We start from the raw sequence: 18,848 nt of genomic DNA, 5'->3' as shown, positions 1-18,848 counted from the left end.
GACAGAATGGGAGGCAGTAAAAGCCCCAGAGCTGTGCTGGAGTGGGACAGCATGGGAGGCAGTAAAAGCCCCAGAGCTGTGCTGGAGTGGGACAGGCATGGGAAGCAGCAGCAGCCCCAGGCAGGAGCTACCGGCGCGGGCTATGGGCCAGGGCGGCCGCGGGGCCTGGAAGCATCTCCACCGCCTTTATTGGCAATTACTGCTGAAGGTCACACATCAGCAGCGAGCCCAAATTCCAGGAAAAAAACCTCCTCTTATGTAACTGCTGCCTGAATGTTGGCAGGTGCCCAGCAGAACAGCTCACTGCAATGTGGCTGGGGGGGGGAAAAGGAGGGGGGCAAAAAGCAAAGTAGGGCATCTCTCCACGCGTTCGGCATCCTGCGCGTGCCACCTGCAGGTCAGCACCAACCGGGCTCCCCTGCCAGGGCATCACACTCGTGCTCTCCCCAGGACCTCTGGGCTTTAGACTGGTGGAAACTGGGCCAGGCTGTCCACAACAGGGAGCTGAGCACGGGCTGAACGTGGTGCAGCGGTCGGAGCGGAGCGAGCTGAGCTGTCCTGGAGCACAGGGAGCCTGTGGTGGAGCTCCCCAGCTCAGCCCAGTGTGAACACCATCAGATCTGCATTCACATCACGCCCAGACCTCTGAGTGGGTTGGGGAGTGAATTAGAAGTAAATGAAGCTGTCTGTGTCTAATTCCAGGCAGGGTTTAGCTAGCACTGGTGTGTGAAGATTCACACTCGATGGCCCTCGGGAAAGATTGACCTTGGTCCTGAACCTCTTGCCTGACACACCAGCACAGGCAACAGCTCCTTCAGGAACAGATCACAGCAGTTCCAGCCCAGTAAGGAGTCCATCGAGAGAGACTCAGCCCGAGGGCTTTAAAGGACAACACACAGTGTCCTGCCCTGGGGGAATCCACTCCATCACCTGAGACACCTGCACAGAGCCAATGCCAAGCCCACCCCAGTCACCTCTTCAGCTCAAGTCATACCCTGCAGCTCCTAATACTCTCCTGATGCTCCAGAGGAAGGAAAAAGGAGCTCCAGCACACTCCAAATGCCAAGCTCTGAGCACAAAACTCCTCTAGATCAGGACAGAACCAACACAACCATGGTGCAAAGTCATTTATAGTTTCTCATGGTTTTGGTTTTCTAGCAAAACAAATTGTGCTTCTCATCCATCTCTCAAGATACCTTTCTGGCTCTTTAATTTAATGCCAGCCTTCTGCAGTTCCTTCTCCCAATGGTCTGTGCACCTTCACAAGCTTACAGGAACCTGAATGTTCTGGAAATACTGCAGAATGTCTCTCAATGTAGCCTGATTTCTGTCCCCTGAAGAAAAACCTTGACACAGTGGATGCTGCAGACTTCAAAACACATGTACAAGAACCTAAAGATGCTCCTTCTGTATTTCTGCTGGACCAGATCATGGTCCTCAGACATAGCACATGGATGTTGGAAACACACACCACACTAGACTGCTTCTTCTAAAACTCAGCTCCTTCCTGCCCCTCATTTCCCAACAAAAGGGAATTAGAGAAAACTCCTCCATAAAAACATGTGAATTACAACAGCATGAACCTGCACTACCCCTTCTCTTCACCTCTCCAGCACCCCAAACCCTCCAGGAGCCTCAACAGCTCAGCCCAGCGCTGGGGCTGACCCCCTGCTCAGGTCACAGCCTGCAGCATCCTTCCTGTTCTCAGGGGATTTCCTACCATCAGGGTGAATTCCAGCATTGTTCACCCACTTCAAAGGACACTCCCTTCTGCAGTCACACCAGTGTTCAGTGGGGCTGCAACTCCTATTTGCTATCACAACTTTCACCAGCAAACACCTGGATCTCCTGGCAGGTTTAACGTCCTTCGTTCTTTGCACCCACTGCTCTCTGGAATTCCCTTGCAGTACACAACTAAGGGAACTCAGCCTACAGAAACAGTCACACAAGTACCATGAAATCATGCCAGAAACAGTTACTTCAATGGAGTTTTCCCCCCAAGGGAACAAGGAGCATTTCAGCTGATCAAAACAATTACGTTGAGCATAGTTTGATAGAAAAGCAAGTGAATAATTTGACTAATAATGGAGAGTTTTGTATTTCTGGCTCTAAATATTTATAGCTTGACGAGGGAAAAGAAAACAGGTAAGCCCAGGATTTCTGGGACTTGCCAGTGCTACAAAACCCACCTGAAATCCTTTCCCTGCAGAGCCAGTGCTGAGGGTAGCACACACACCTGCTCCCTGCACACACTTGCTCCATCAAGGAGCAATAAAATTCCTCCTTCACAGCCTCCAGACCAAACCCTCAATTGCTCCTGCACACTCCTGCTGATTTATTGCAGGCAAAGACAGCACATTACAGCCAGAAACTGAAAGGGAAAGACTTTCACATTATGACTTAATTTGCAATTAAACAATTCAAGTTTCTCTCTGAAGTTCCTCCAAGACAAAATTATGTATCTAGATGCTATTCTGGGAAGCTGCAGCAGCACATCACCCAAAGGGTCTGGCCTGATGGAACTGTTCATGTGCTACAGGTGAACTTGGCCAAATAGAGCAGGCTGCCCAGGTGAGAGGGGGAAAGTCTTGGTTTGCTAAAACAACAAAGGGAACTGGACACACACACCTGAGCACCTCTGGAGCTAAGCAATGCCCCAAGTTTGGTGGAGCTCAGAGACACACCTGAACTGCCTTGTACATCAGAGGGGATGGCAGGGCAGTTAGTGAACATGTGCAACAAGAAATTTTGTCTTCCAGGCCAAAATCCAACTCTGGATGAACCAAGGGATGGGAAACTCATGACACTGTTCTTAGGGAAGGGAGCTCAGGTCCTGGCTGGACCTTCTGCCCCAGCCTGGAGAGGGAACACAGTGCACATCGAGCTGATGGTGAGGGCACAGCAAGGTCTGTGCACCCCAACCAGAGACTCAGTTAACAACAAACCAAAAAAACCACAACTCCAGTTTGTCCTGGTGAGGAATTCTGCTCCTTCCCTCCCCTAAATGCCCTGATCAACAGAGAAGACCCTCCAAGGTCAGCCCTCGGTCATTTGTACAGTTTTAGTCTACTTCTAGTTTGGATTTCAAAGCTATTTCATTAGGCAAAGTCCCCAAACATTATTTCATTCTCAGAATGAAGTTTACCCAGAGAATTCAGGTGATTAACATCAAAATTAATTCATACAGAAAGCAATTCATCCCCTATTTCATTATCTACTCCACTGAATAAAGAGCAGTACCATTTTAAGTGGTTGAATGCTGCTCCAAATCAAAGGTTGGCTTGGGAGAGAAGGCAGGAAACAAAGCACTGAGAGGGAAATATTTCTTTTTTCCCTGGTATTTCAGTAAAATAAGGTGCCAGTCAATCACTTTCTCAGTATTATACATTTATGCAAATTCCACACCCACACGAGGGTTTTTTTGAGCTGATGAGGAAGTTGCAGCAGCAGAGAGAGCTCAGCTCCCTCCACCCTGGTGCCCCGACCAGACACACTGCTCTTGAGAGTCCTTAGAAAGCTTAATTTCAGTTACACTCAGAGCTGTTCTGCCTGGGAAACAGCTCCACACAGCACAGGCACAGCTGCAGCTCCAGCTGAGGGCCTGGGGCTGAGGGCAGAGCAGCTTCTCAGGGCAGCAGTTCCATGGTACAGCACATGGTTTTCACAACCCAACTGACTCTCTGACGTGGCTTCACACACCAAACCTGGCTGAGCAGCAGCTGGAAGGACAGTGAGGTGCTCTGTTGGCTCTCACCTCTTTGGTACAACCACTCAGTTTCTGCACAAGGACCTGCCCCTCTCCAGTCCCACTACACCCAGGTCCTCCCACCTCCTGCCTGAACGTGACATTTAGGACTCTCTTCCAAATCAGAAGAAACATCCTGTTCCCTGCTGACACAGGAGTGGTGGCCAAGTGCTAAATGCTGACATTTAGCAGCTGATCCTCCAGATCTGATCCTAAACTCTCTGGGATCTACTCTGGCACCAGCAGATTGCAGACTATCAAGAACTCTAACTTCATTTGGGCTAATAGTCTAAGTAATGACATGTGGAATTAGTTATGGTAACTATTCCCAGAGTAGACACATGGCAGACTGAGAATTAATCCACTGACACAGGCAGTACAGAGCAGAGTGCTCAGTGCTGGGAGACAGGACAGGGCACAGGGCTACTGGTAAAACAAACACCATAGAAACAACACTGGAGAAAAGAAATAAAATTAAAACCTCAGCATTATCCAATTCAATGGTAATCTGCCAGGAGAGAAAGAAGGGGAAGAATTGAAAGCAAGGATTAGTGAGAGAAATTAGTGAGAGAAACCACACACAAATTTCACGTTAGGATCTTACAAACCATTTAACACTCAAAGGCTGCAAATCCAACAGTGTTTTACAGTGGGCACGAGGAGCATCTGCCAGCACTGGGCTGTGGGGGTCAGGGAACAGACACTGCTGGGAGTGCTGTGCCAGGGAGCTGGGGAGGCAGGATGTGCCCTGGCTTTGTTCCTCTGCCAAGAGACAGAGCACGAGGCCTGGCTGACCACGAGCCAAGAACTTCACCCTTGGGCACAAGAGCCGTCACGAGCGAGGGCTGTGAGCAGCAGCAGGGGCTGCATCCCCACTCTGGGAAGAGAAATGGAGTTCTAAAAACAGAAGTCCTGCAGAACCGAGGCAAGTCAGCTGCTAGGCACCCAGAGAAGTGCATGAATGACATGTTTCAGCAAAGTAAAAAACTTGGGTCTAGCCTACACTGTCAGCGTAGTAAAGTTTTGTGCCTATTAAACGCGCGGCAGTCTGCTCCCGTCACTGAGCCATCCTGAGTGCCTGCCAAGCCAGGAGGCTGGAGCAGGATGGAAAACTCTGAGCCTGCCCACAGGCTGCTGTACATCTGTGCTCTCCCCACGGGGTCTGTGTGCTGCAGAGGAAAGCCAGCGGTGCCACCCAGGCACTGCTCTCACTGCTTCCACCCAGACAGGGCACGCTGGGCCGGGAGGCTGAGGCACTCGTTATCCAGGCTGGGAGGGGAAGCAGGAGTGGAGCAGCACAGTCTTTATGTAACTCAGGTTGTCCCAGCCAGCACCACATGGTATTGCAGCAGAATCACATGCCATGCCAAAACTTCCACTGCTCTGCTGCTGAACACGAGTTTGGAGTGACTGCTGGCAGCTCTGGCAGCGACAGGACAAGGGGCAGTGGGATTCTACTGACAGGGAAAGTTTAGATCAGATGTTAGGAGGAAATTCTTTGCTCAGAGGGTGCTGAGACACAGGCACAGGGTGCCCCAGAGCAGCTGTGGCTGCTCCATCCTTGGGAGTGTTGGATGGGGCTGGAGCAGCCTGGGCTGGTGGGAGGTGTCCCTGCCCTGCCCAGGGCAGAAGTGGAACTGAGTGGTCTTTAAAGGTCCCTTCCAGCCCAATCCAGCCTGGGATTCTGTGCCCAGCTGACCTCCAAGCAATACTGCCCATGAGATCAATGTGCTGGTCACAGGTGTGTTTTGCCACCTCTGTGTGTAACCCACCGTGTGCAGGGACTCCAAGATTTGCAATGGGTGCCAAAGGGGTTTTTCCTCTTTTTTTTTTTTTTTTTTTTACACTCAGGGATTATTTTAAAAACAAAAGGTATTGCCTTTTAGGTGGTGACTAAATTCAGTTCTGTGAGTCAGAAGGGAGAACAAATCCGAGTGCACTGCTCACAGCCAGACAGCAAAAGCTGTTCCACTACTCCTCACAGTCTATCTCTGAGCAATCAGCTGCTGCTCCACATTCGGAAATCCACTTCTCAGGGAGGCATGTGCCCCTCCTGCCTTATGCAACTGAGCTCCTGCTTCACAAATTAAGGCACTGGCTACACTTGGAAGATTTTTAGCATCTTGTGGGGCTCTCCATGTCCCAAATGGGGCAAGTTCTGTTAACTGCAGCTTGTACAAATCACCCAAATGGGTAAAATCTAGTCTAAGGAACTCCTAGAAATTAACTTCACTTAGGACGATCTGAGTGTCAGCCTGCATTTACAAGGAAAAACTCTCAAAGCTCTCATCTGGCTTTCACTGGTGGATGGTGTATATATAGTATACATCACCTCCTGTTTTTATTACTTAAGGTGACCTTGGACAGTCTCTCCTGGCTGTTTTGAACAGGAGGACACAGACTGATGTGCTAACAAAGTGTAAAACTTAACCTATGCTTACACTTAATCTTTTACACCCCCCAGTGTTGGGCAACAGGAAATATCACAGCACTCTGGACTTGCCAAACTCCCTTGTGCAGGAGCAAACTGACTTCTGCTGGCCACAGCCAGGTCAGATATCTCCTGAGAGGACCTTGAGGAGAGGACACAAGGTCCCCACAAGGCTGCACCTCGTGCTGAGATGCCCCAGCACACCATTCTGTCACTACAGCAGAGAAGGACAATGTGCTCTAAGGTGACACCTGCAGTTGGTGCCCTTCCCTACCCACTCTGCTCCCCATCCCATCCCAGAGATACTGCTCTCCTGCAGTTGGTTAGGGCACTGCAAGGCAAAGAATTTGTTCCAAACCACTGCAACTGTGAAAGGCAAATGCCCAGGTGGGAGCTGAGCTGAGCAGGGCCGGAGATGGGAGCTGGGCTGGAGATGGGAGCTGGGCTGGAGATGGGAGCTGGGCTGGAGATGGGAGCTGGGCTGGAGATGGGAGCTGGGCTGGAGATGGGAGCTGGGCTGGAGATGGGAGCTGGGCTGGAGATGGGAGCTGGGCTGGAGATGGGAGCTGGGCTGGTCCCTGGAGCCAAGGGGCAGCACGTGGGAAGAACATTCCTGACAGGACAGGGAGCACACCCCAGGCCATCCCTACCCTTGGGGCATTTTCCTGGGAGTCTCCCAGTGCTCTCAGGGAGTGCTGGAAACAGCCCACAGGGTGCACGTGCACACCCACATGCACCAGGCTCCTCACTGGGGTCACTCCCTGCCCAGGTCCCTGTGTGCCAGCACCTGCCTCTCTCAGCTGGCACCACAGCACCCAGTTCTGCTCTTGCCCCCTCCTCCTCCTCCCTGCCAGCTGGGCCAGCTCACGTGTGCCATCCCAGGTGCCCTGATGCTGTGGGTTCCTCTGCCTTCAGAGCATATCCCACGTCTCTCGCCCTCCCCTGCGGCTGCAGCCACAGCTACAAGCAATTATTGCTCTTATGAAACTCATCTCTGACGTTTTGGCCTTTTTTTTTGGCTCTGAGTCTAGCACTAGGCAACAACTTGAAACCCAGCTGCAAGGGAGAATTGAACATGAGACACCACCTGCTCCTGGGCTCTGTCTCCCAGTTGCAGTGAGTGTCCCTCCACTGCTGCTACCCCCAGTCCCCATCCCAGCACCTTCCCTGGAGGGTGTGCTGCTCTGTGCACCAACTGTGTGGCATGGCAGGAGCCTAGGCTGCTTAGAATTCCAGGAGATAATCTCCAAATCCTCGTCTCAGCTGACTCTAGCAATGTCTAGCTACACAAACATATGGGTGCAGACACTCTGCTGATGTAAATAAAGAATAGGTCTGTACACACAGGAAAATCTTCTCAACCACAGGAGTGGTATGTAGGAAAGGGAAAGGAGAAACCATGGGTGGGTGTACAGACAGTTTACATCCATAAATCACAACAAGATGATTACTCAGATGTACACAAATTAACTACAAAATACATTCCTGTTGCAGGGTTAACATGGCCTGCTAAAGAGTCACCTAGACCCAGAAAGCAGATAAAGAAGTTAGAAACCTGCTAAAGAGTCACCTAGACCCAGAACACAGACAAAGAAGTTAAAACCTTCATAAAATGGTAACAAAGCCAAGTGCCAGCAACTGCAGGAATTAGACTTAAACTTGCCAGTCTCAAGTACAACAGCAACAAACACAAGCTTAGCTTCAAATATGATCTGAAAGCTATTGGCTGGCTCCAAATGTTTTGTTCCTGCTCCAGCCCAGAAGTGCTTAGACACACAGAACAGCTGGAAAGAGCAGGAATTGTATTCTCCTTGAGTGAACAGTGTTTAGCAGAGAAGGATGGACTGTGACACGTTACCTTTTCTCCGTAGCCTCTATCTTTGGTCATCATTTCCCTGAGCGTCTGTAATACCTTAATACACAGTTTCTCCTCATTCTCCTCCAGCAGCTGTTTAGTGTGCTTAATTAACCTGAAAAAAGCAATCCATCACAGCTTGGGTTAGTGCTAATATTCCAAAATGGGGCTAAGATACATGTAGTTATCTTAATTGGTTTATGCAGCAACCAAGTCTTATATCATAGCATTACACAAGCAGCTGGGAACGTGCTCTCAGGAGCAGCACTGCAGCAGGGGGAGCTGAGAAGGAACCTGGGCAGGAGGAGAGCCAGATGAACACTGACTACAACAGCACCAAGGAGGCAGTGGGATTTGGTTCCTCCAGAACAAGCAGCACTTAACAGTCAGAAAACTATTCCACATACTAATTTGTTTCAAACCACACTGAGCCTTGGGTAGGGCAATCCAAACTCCATCCCACCCAGCACTTGGGGCTTCCTCAGTACCTAACTTCCATAAACTCTACACAGCCCATCCTTCCAGGAGGTGGATCAGGCTGGATCTGTTGGAATTGCCCTTTAAATGACCTTGTGATCTTTCCTTCCCTCTAACTGTGGGTGTTGCATGTGACAACAGCTGTCCTGACATTCCTCAAGGACCTCACAACCACTACTAGGGGTGAAGGCAGGTAGTAAAAACTGGGATCAGCTCAAAACTTGACCCAGTTAGACTCCTAGCCCTGACATTTGTACCCTGCAAGTACAGACACTAAAGCATTAGATGTGAGAGCACATCACCCAGGCTTCCCCCATTCCCACAAGCAATTTTCTCCCCTCCAATGACAAACTGCATTTAGCACACCATGAAATCCTGTGTTTCACAGGTATCTCTAAGTATTTACCAAGAGGGATCCATTCCACAGGGCACAGGAAAAGTGGGAAAAGGCAAAGTGTAACAAAACCCCAACAAGTCACATGTGCAAAACAACTTACTTGCAAATGAAACCTCCACTTTCACATTTCCTCCTGGCATCTGTGTTCTCTGGGAAGAGCAGCTCAGGCCTGTGAAGGACATCCACCAGCACTGACAGCTCTGCCTGCACCAGGGGACGTAGACGATCCTCTAAGGCTGATACTATGTCCTAGAACACAACCAGAGACAGATTTCAAACAAACATTACATACATCTGTAGGCAAAATAATGCTACAAATCACCCAAGATGGACAGGACAATTAGGTCTGTCTTGCCTGAATAAATTACACTGAAGGCCTCAGAGTTTGGTCAGGTGAGACTGAGTTTTACTGCTTAATAGCTGTGATGCAAAGAGAAGCTCTGATTTCCAGTGCCCCACCAGCTCACTCAAATCCCCTCACCATCCTCCTAGGGGCTCTTGTTGGTAACATGCAGGAAGCAAAATGCAGATTCAGAGCTGCACTGAGACTCTGTGATAATGATCAGCCTATTTCTGCCGAGAAAAATTGACAGAAAGTAGAACTGCTGCAAAAATTATGCAAAAAAATTAAATTATGCCCATCTCCTCAATATTTGGAAAGCTGCAGCTACCTTAGAAATTAAACCACATGTATCCTAATACTGAAATTAGCAGAAAACAAATCCCTATGAAGCCAGAGAGGAAGCTGAATCAAACTGAACTGGACAAATGGACAGGAGTGGATAAAGAGGGACAAGCTGCTGCAGTGAGCCTGTGCTGGGCAGTGCTTGACATTAGGTGATAAAATTATGTACAGTTAGAGAGAACTAGGTGCCAGGAAAAGCTTTGGACCAGAGAATGGACCTTCAAAGGATCAAGGCAATGTTCCAGATGATCAGTGCAATGTGAAATGAAAAAGGCCTTACTGAACTGTCTGCACTGTGACCACAGAGTATGGTCCTAACATCAGCCTCTGTTTCTAACATGAAGTGCCATGACTAACGAACCCTTTTAGCTTAAACCATGTGGGAATGCACACACTGTTTCAGGGAATGGCTGTGGCTGCAATGAGCTCCCAAGGAACTGGTAAATCCACCTGTTCCAAGCTCTGCAGTGGCTCCCAGACAGGGCTGTGGCACCTTTTGCTGTATCACAAGCTTTGATGTCCAAGAAGCAAAGCACTGAAGGAGTCTGGAAGGTTGTGATGAGCAAATCCTGATCAGAGGAATATCACTAATGGTGGAACAAGGAAAGTATCACTAGCTCCAAATAGCAGCTCTCCCAGGGTGAGCTCCCATACCCATCAGCTGGGCACAGTCAACTGTCCTGATGTAACAGTTCACATCAGAATTTATATACAGTTAGAAGCTGCAGGGATGGGAGAAGGGGGAATGGGTATAAACTGGAATAAGGAAATTTTGATTAGATCTTGGGAAGAAGATTTTTCCCTGTGAGGGTGATGAGACACTGTCCCAGGGTGCCCAGGGAGGCTGTGGCTGCCCCAACCCTGGCAGTGTTCAAGGCCAGGTTGGATGAGCCTTGAGCAACCTGCTCTGCTGGGAGGTGTCCCTGCCCAGGGCAGGGCTTGGGGCTGGATCATCTCTGAGTTCCATTCCAACCCCTTAACCTTTTATGATTCAGCATCAACTAACTTGAGCACTGTGTGGCATTTTGACCTGTCCCTTCCCAGATGTCTGTGCCCATTGAATCCCTCCCTTTGGAGCAGGCACAGCAGTGAGCCCGTGCAGGAGGGAGGGGAGGGAGGGTGCTGTGCCATCACCTGCAGCCTCTCGATGATGTTGCGGTAGTCCCTGGAGGCGGCGAGCACCGAGTCCCTGCGCGCCGCGTTCCGCGCCGTCATGCGCCAGTTCATCGCCGTCTTCTGCACGATGTTGTGAGACTTCAGGAACAGGTTGTTCACCTGACTGTCCAAGTCCACGGGAATGGCAATTGCTCTGCTTTTTGCTGCAACAAACCAGATGGGTAACAACTGAGACCTTGAGCTCATGAACAAGACAACCTCTACTTGCAGTTCCTCCACCAACTCCTTCCTTCCACAACCTCTCCTTGGCAGGATGAAAGGAAACGGCCTCAACCTGCACCAGGAGAGGTTTAGGTTAGACATGAGGAAAATTTTTTCACAGAAAGAGGTGTAAACCAGTGGAGGGGGCTGCCCAGGGCAGTGGTGGAGTCACCATCCCTGGAGGTGTTCAGGAAGTGACTGGATGCTGTACTCTGTAGGGTTGGACTTGATGATCTTGGAGGTCTTGTCCAACCCAGTTGATACTATGATTCTGTTCTCTGCTCTAGTTGACAAGGTGGTGCTCTGCCAAAGGTTGGACTTGATCTTAGAGGGCTTTTCCATAACTCTGTGTGCATTTTACACAACACAGTGCTCAGTGCCTGTGTGTTGGGTCAGGCCTGTGCAGGATTATGTTTAAAGGCTTTCACACCTCACAGCTGTTTACTGTCTCTCAAGTGTGGGAGTAGGAATCTGTCCTTACACACACTCCCAACTCGTGCTGGCACACGTGAACACATCACCAACAGAATTTGACCTCTCAGCAGTACAAACTACTCTTCTTGCTGCTAAAAGTGGAGCAAATTTACAGGGAGGAGTAGCACTGCTGAGGAAAGGTCTACAGAGTCCTGTGAGGAGAGGCTGAGGGACATGTGAGGGCTCAGCCTGGAGATAAGGAGGCTCAGGGAGAACCTTCTGCTCTCCCCAACTCCTGCCAGGAGGTGCAGCCAGGTGGGCTCAGGCTCTGCTCCCAGGGAACAAGGACAGGACAAAGGGACAAAGAGCCTCAATTGCACCAGGAGAGGTTCGGGTCGGACATCAGGAGGAATTTCTCCATGGAAAGGGCTGTCAGGCACTGGAATGTGCTGCCCAGGGAGGTGGTGGAGTCACCAGCCCTGCAGGTGTTCAAGGAATGACAGGACATGGCACTCAGTGCTCTGGTCTAGGTGAAATGGTGCTGGTAGGTCACAGGTTGGACTCAGTCTTGGAGGTTGTTTCCAACCTCAATGATTCTGTGATTCTATGCAAACTCTCTCCCTGTTGCAGATAACAGGACTGCAGAGAGCTTTGAGGTTAAATAGAGAAAGCACTTCAGGTGACAGTGACAACACCTATTGCTCAACCACAACCTTACATCAGCACCACCTGGTACTACACCTTGGCCACAGGTTACCCACGAGCAGCACCTGGGGGAAGGGACTGCACACTTTATGGGAGGATGACACCTGAGCAGCAAATTCTGGGGGACCACGTGTGAACAGTTAGTTGTCAACACATGCACTTCTTACCTACATCTGAGAGGACCCGAATGCAGCTCTCCACTGAGGCCTTCTGGCTGGGCATGAGCCAGTTGCAGTGGTAGACCCTGAACACCCCCTGCAACAGCTGCACAAACACAGGCTGGCGAGTCTGGAACACAAGGGGAAAGAGAATCAAACTCCTCACACTCACATGGATCAGCAGCACCTCGAGGTAACAGCAGTTCCCAGCTGAACTCTGCACACCAGTCACTTCTAACTGGTCTGCAGCCACTTGTTGGGCAACTCCAGGTTGTAGCCAAGGTATCTACCACACAATCAACTGAATGGGAAGGGTGGGAACCAGAGCTGGAAGGGAAACATGAAATAGGAGCTTCTACAGCACAAAGCCTTGGTAATTGAGGCTTGACTAAGTGAAGGAAATAAGCAGTCACCTTCATCTGGTTAATCAGAGCTATCAGCACACCTGTCACACATTCTGCTTTTGGTCTTGACCAGCAGCTGACTCAGGAGTCCACAGGTAAATGGGACTTGGCTACAGCTCCAGAGTTGAGAACTCAGCATTTCAAGCATTATTAGCTGGCACCTAATTTACTATGAAACCAGCTGTGTGTTTGCTGCTTGGAGCACGGGGAGTACTTAGTGGCAAACACTAGAGCTGCTCTGGATCAGCCCAGATCAAGGTGTGGTTTTCATCCCCGAGTTTCCCAAGGTGATCTGCCACCACAGACAGGTGAGCTGCTCCAACACACATGTGCCCACGAGCTCTGTTCTTTCATCTCCACAACAGCCCAACAATAGAGGCCAAAACTCTTTGGTTTTACAGAGTAGTTACTTAGCAGAACAATTTACTTTTTGCTTTAAATACCTCCAACTGAGAGTGAACACCCTGTGTGTCCCTGTGCCTAACAGCCATGGAATGTTTCTATCAGCTAAGGGAACTACACCACAGTGCAAAGACCACAAGACTTAGGAACCAGGGGGAAAATACCTCTTTTATTCTGGCCAACAGCAATGCCTGTTTGTAAGAAAAACGTGGAGTTAGAGGAAAAAGCCAAATCTATTAGGTGATTAACTCATCCAACACCATTATGAAAACTACAAAAGCAGAATCAACATTCAAGCCCCAGAATTGCTAAGAGGCAAACACTTATCCTCCTTTCTAGAAATAAGCCAAACACCAAACCCATGGCAGAGAGCAGAGCTCACCAAGAGCCCCCAAAGTACCTGCCTGCTTGGATTTAACCACCCACATATTCCTTTCAGCTCGTGTTTCAAGACTTTTTGGTCTTAAAAAGCCTCTAAAGATTGTTTCATTTGCCTAAACTAGGTCAATAAATCAAAGAGCTAATTTGCTCCATGTTCCTCCTGTCTCCAGCTCCACTTGGGAAGAGAAGCCCTGGGCAGCTGCAGCCTTGGGAGGCAAAGAGGCCAAACTGTGCTTGTTAAAGAGACATTTGGGGCTCTGCTGTTTGAAGAGACATTTGTGTTCTCCTGATTTTATATTATTTGAACTTCCTGACAGATGTACAAGGTGTTCCTTGAACAAGCAAGGCTGGTCCTGACTCAAAGGAGGCACAATCTCAGTCCAACGAGCTGTGACATGAAAAAGGAGACAAGAGGAGGCTTGCAGGGAAGAAGTGAGATAACAAGGTGCAGCAGAAGGGACAGGGAGGGACTGAACCCAAGGGAGAGCAGCCACATCCCTCTCCTACAGCAGCACTGGATCACGTAGCACTGACTGCAGCTGCCCTAGTGACAGGACACTGGAATGGCTTTACCCTGTCAGAGAGAAGGTTTAGATTGGCTTTTAGGGAGAAATTCTTCCCTGTGAGGTGCTGAGGCACTGGCACAGGGTGCCCAGTGGCTGCTCCATCCCTGAGAGTGTTCCAGGCCAGGTTGGAGCAGCCTGGGCTGGTGGGAGGTGTCCCTGCCATGGCAGTGGGTGGAAGGAGATGATTTCTAAGGTTCCTCTTCTAACCCAAACCAGTCTGTGATTCTGTGATCACAGGTGGGAGGGAAAAATCCCACCTGGAGGAGGAATTTACACCCAGCAGGTGGTCCAATGAGCTGTACTCCTCAGGTGGGACAGTCCCTGGTTATGGGCAAGAGTCTAGACAGGCAGAAAAAGGGAGAGAAGCTGAGATGGTAACTTCAAGATGTGGAGGAAAGATGAATCTAGGACAAGACAGACTGACAGATCTATCAACTGAAATGGGAAAAGAAGTGAACTAAGTGACTTCATCCTGCTAGACAGAGGGGGAGATTGAGAAACTAAAGAAAAACTGCTGACATAACATTAACAGATGGCTAAAATAAGATGAAAAGACGTGTAATGCAACGCTGCCTGCTCAGAGACAACAACTAAGAGCAGAACAGCCCTGGTCCATGCTAGAGAGAAGGGCAGAGCCTTGGGCACAAGACTAGTCTCAGTTTCTCATGTCTCTGATGAAGTTTTGATCAAATCAGCACACAGAGTGGTAGGCAAGAGCAGCTCAAGTCACATGAGGGGCAGATCAGTTGCTGTGCTGCTCAGACTCACTAGGTGAGACACAATCCTAACGAAGCTGCTCAGCCCAAACACTTGGAGATCAGTTAACCAAACTGAAAGAGGCTAAAATTTAGATATAAGGAAAACCATGGATGGTGAGGCACAGGCACAGGGTGCCCAGAGCAGCTGTGGCTGCTCCATCCCTGGAGTGTTCCAGGCCAGGCTGGATGGGGCTGGAGCAGCCTGGGCTGGTGGGAGGTGTCCCTGCCCAGGGCAGGGTGGGATGGGATGAGCTTTAAGCTCCTTCCAACCCAAACCATTCTGAGATTCCGTAAAACTTGGAGTTTGCACTGCAAACATCTGCCCTTGGCACGATGAGGTTGCATCTGTTTCAACAACCACCACACACAAACTCCTGCCAGAGCTGCCAGGCACCTGACCACTCCACCCACACTCCTCCCAGAGAATGATTTGTGAATAAAAGCACCATGTTATCTTTGTGCTGCAATACAAACATCAGGGCAATGTCCTGACACCACTGTTCTGCACTGGAACTCTGACTTCAGCCACTTCTCCCAAGCTCCTCCCTTCGTGTTTCCCCAAGGTTTGGACAAGGCACAAAACTACTCAGCTTAGTTACACACACTAGAGCCACTGAACTCTTACTATTGTTGTTTTTAATGGAAACGATAACCTTTCCATAAAATATGCTTTTTAATCAGTCACCTTTGCACCCTCTGTGATGCAACACTCCTCCAGACACTTTCCAATGCACCTTTTCCAAAGCCTGGAGAACTTGCTACTAAAGGTTTCTCCTCCTTCATGGCACTCTCAAGAACTCCTTGCTGCTGTGCTCCTGTTTTACCACTACCAGGGAGCTCACGTGCCACACTCTCACTGAGCAAACCTGCTGGTCAGCTCTGCCACACCTGCCCACAGCACCTGATTCACCTGTACTGGGACCCAGGGGTGCCAAGGGGATGACCAGAGCCCTTAGATGCAACTGCAATACAAAACAGGGACAAATCCTCCTTTTCTCCCCAATTTCCTCATCTGGAACCTGACAATGAAATTCAGGTTGTGGCTACTCCATCCCTGGGAGTGTTCCAGGACAGGTTGGATGGGCTGAGAGCAATCTGGGCTAGGAGAAGGTGTCCCTGCCCATGGCAGAGGTGGAACTAAATGAACTTTAAGGTCCCTTCACACCAAAACACTCTGTGACTCTATGACACACAGGACCTCTGTGGTCTTAGTGGTAGCAGAACTGAATCCACTCCTGAAGTAACATGACACTTCAGCTTCTCTAGCAAAACATTTGTACTCTGATCTACAAATCTTTCCATTCCCACAGCAACATCCTGTGCACAAGGAATTGTCACATATTTGCTCCCTCATAGCAACATGAGGGTTTTTTTAACTGGGCAATGGCACCAGAGTGGCATAAACACAATTGCCTGGGCAGCATACTTTGCCTTCTGTGTCTCTGCATTGCCCTACCTGCAGAGTGGTGCTCTGGTCAGAGAATGGGGAACTGAAGAAGGTGGTGACTATGCTCATGACGATCTCTGTCACGTACTTCTCCAGGATGGAGTCTGCATGTTTCCTGTCGCTAGTGTTGTTACAAGCCTGCAAGACACATCACCCTCGGGTCAGGAGCAGCTCATACCAAGGCAGATTAACAACCCTTACTGACTGGAATTCTTCATTTCACATAGTTCCTGTCCCAGCAATTCCCTGCCACACTGACATCTGTGCCACTGCACCTCTGGATTTCCAGCACACACTATAGCAAAGCCAACACTGTTGCTGGTATAATGTGCTGGCACAGAGGATGGTTAGGAGGGAGGGAAAAACCACAGTGCCTCAGAGGAAAGCAAGTGGTGAGGCAGGGAGGACTGAGGTGTAATGCTTTCGTATGGGGAAATACTTGGAATCCCAGGCAAGGAGCCATATGGCCAAACAAATGCCAAGCCTGGAAAAAATCTGTCCTGACCTGCCAAAAACGTTGACTGGTGCTCAGGAAGGAGCTCAGCAATCCTGGCCAGAGCTACCAGCCCAGGTGGCAGGACAGAAAAGGCACTGGACAGAGGAGCAGGAGGGTGTGGGGCTTTGCCAAGCTTCAGTTTGGGTTCTTTTTTTTCCCCTCTTAAAAAGGAAAATATTAATGCGTTCCATGGAATATGACTAATGAAATCCACAGGCAGTGGGAAAAGAAGGCACAAATAAATTTTGCAGGAACACAGCACTCAGGGTACTCAGTGCCCTGACTGCCTGGTATGTCTCATTCTCACTGCTCTGTGTTCAGCAGCTGCTTTGAAGCTGTTTGAGCTCAGGTCCATGACAGAGACACATTACCCGACAGATGTCAACCAGGAAGTTCTCAAACAGCTTCCACATATGATTACTGGTGTAAATCTCCTTCATTTCTACTTCTGTGTCCACATAGCAGTGATTCAAGAAGTTGATGTAGGCTATTTTGACCTGAAAGTAGAGGAAATAATTAATAACCCTGAATGATGGGACGAATGAATAGAATGTCACATTAAAACTGCCACATCAATCATTTGTAATTCTGCTTCTTCCTTTTATTGAACCACTGGTGAAACTCAATGCCATGAATAGCAAGCCACCATCCAATAAAAATCCACCAGGACTGCTGCAGATGAGACGTCAGCACAGTAATGATTTCCAGTCCTGCAGAACCATCTGCTCAGGGTTAGCAGCACATCCATAAACCTGTCTGCATCAAGAACCCTAGAAACCAACCAAGCACAGCATCACAGCCCCAGTTTTAAGGGTGAGGTACAAGGATTTAACTATCCAGACTGACTGGGGGGGAAAGGAATCCAGGTTCCCAACTCCCTGCTCACCTGCATCACCCCCTTCCCAGGCCAGTATCAACCCTCTCTCACCCCAAATCAGCACCTTTCACACCCAAACAGGCCACTGCCCCCAGCAGCCCTCACCTCAGGTATGCAATCCTCATGGGTCACCACCCTCACAATGTCATCCAAAGGGAGGAGGGAATTGCATTTGATTTCTGTGTAGACATTTTTGCCCTCTGTGCACACAGCAAGAAGCTCCACCAAGTGGATGTGGTACATCAGGGGGCTGTTCTCATCCATCCTGTCCCTCTCTGATCTCATCATCTGCACCAAGGTCTGGAAGGAGGCTCTGTCATTGTAGAACACCAACACGTCTTCTCCTGCATTCACCAGCTACCAAGAGAGGGAAAAGCATTCCATCAGCAGACCAAAGCCCAGGATCCCCCCACAGCATCCCCCTAATCTGAGGCTGTCACACTGCAAATCCCCACAAGCTGCTCTTTGTGCACTTGAAAGGAGCAGAGCCCACGGGGTCAGCTGGGCACTGCTCCTGTGCTGCCTCCACGGGAGACACAGCTCCAGCAGGACACTTCTCCTGAAGAATTTACCACTTCTGAGCTGCTGAGGCACTTCAAAGCCAGTCCAGCTGCCTGCTTAGACAGAAGCTGTGCCAAGAAGCTTATGACTTTCCATTGTGCTCTTTTCTTTCACGTATGTTGCCTCAGTTGACTTTTTAATACAGCTGTAGCAGCTCTGAGCTGGGCACAGCACCACCCTGGGCCACTCCGGATGGGAGGGCTGCAGGGCTCACTCCTTCCACCCTTCTGAGCAAACACCATCCATCTCCCCAGGCAACTGAGTGACACTTGAAGTCACACACTGCAGATTTCTACCAGCTCTAACATTTGACACCCATCTGGCCATGACTTCTGAGCAGCTCAGACCTCCTGGGACTCCAGGGAGGGAAGGAAAAGGAGCAAACTGAGACCTGCTCCAGGCTGGGCACTGCTGAGGGCTCCAGGGCTGTCCTCCTGCAGGATTTGGGGACAACAGTGTGATAAAATGTAGAAGGCAACCCCCAAGGGAGCCCCCCTGGCCCAGCAACTGCTGAGCATCTCACAAACTTGACTACATGTTCAGAAGCTCATGAAGCTGTTTTTGAAGTGAACAACAAAATATAGAAGGTTTTTGACCCATCTAGAGGATTGATGCCCAAAAACCAGGTTGGACAAATCTGATCCTGGGGCTCCCCCTGCTGAGGAGGCCAAAACATCCACAAATGTGCTGTCAAACAGATCAAATATTCTTA

General features: G+C 49.6%; 1 protein-coding gene across 1 annotated transcript in view; it reads right to left on the bottom strand.

The window, feature by feature from the left end:
- LOC103800315 (inositol 1,4,5-trisphosphate receptor type 1-like) overlaps positions 1-18,848 on the bottom strand; it is a 147,359-nt gene that overhangs the window by 61,436 nt on the left and 67,075 nt on the right. Inside the window, 9 exon segments of the mRNA XM_009072691.1 lie at positions 4,227-4,253; positions 7,732-7,734; positions 8,035-8,146; positions 9,006-9,154; positions 10,725-10,909; positions 12,254-12,374; positions 16,212-16,340; positions 17,070-17,195; positions 17,681-17,932. Of these exon segments, the coding sequence (XP_009070939.1) occupies positions 4,227-4,253; positions 7,732-7,734; positions 8,035-8,146; positions 9,006-9,154; positions 10,725-10,909; positions 12,254-12,374; positions 16,212-16,340; positions 17,070-17,195; positions 17,681-17,932 (1,104 nt within the window).

Source organism: Acanthisitta chloris, unplaced genomic scaffold (genome assembly GCF_000695815.1).
Source record: "Acanthisitta chloris isolate BGI_N310 unplaced genomic scaffold, ASM69581v1 scaffold13244, whole genome shotgun sequence".
Lineage (NCBI taxonomy): Eukaryota > Metazoa > Chordata > Aves > Passeriformes > Acanthisittidae > Acanthisitta > Acanthisitta chloris.
This window is presented reverse-complemented; position numbering and strand designations above follow the sequence as displayed.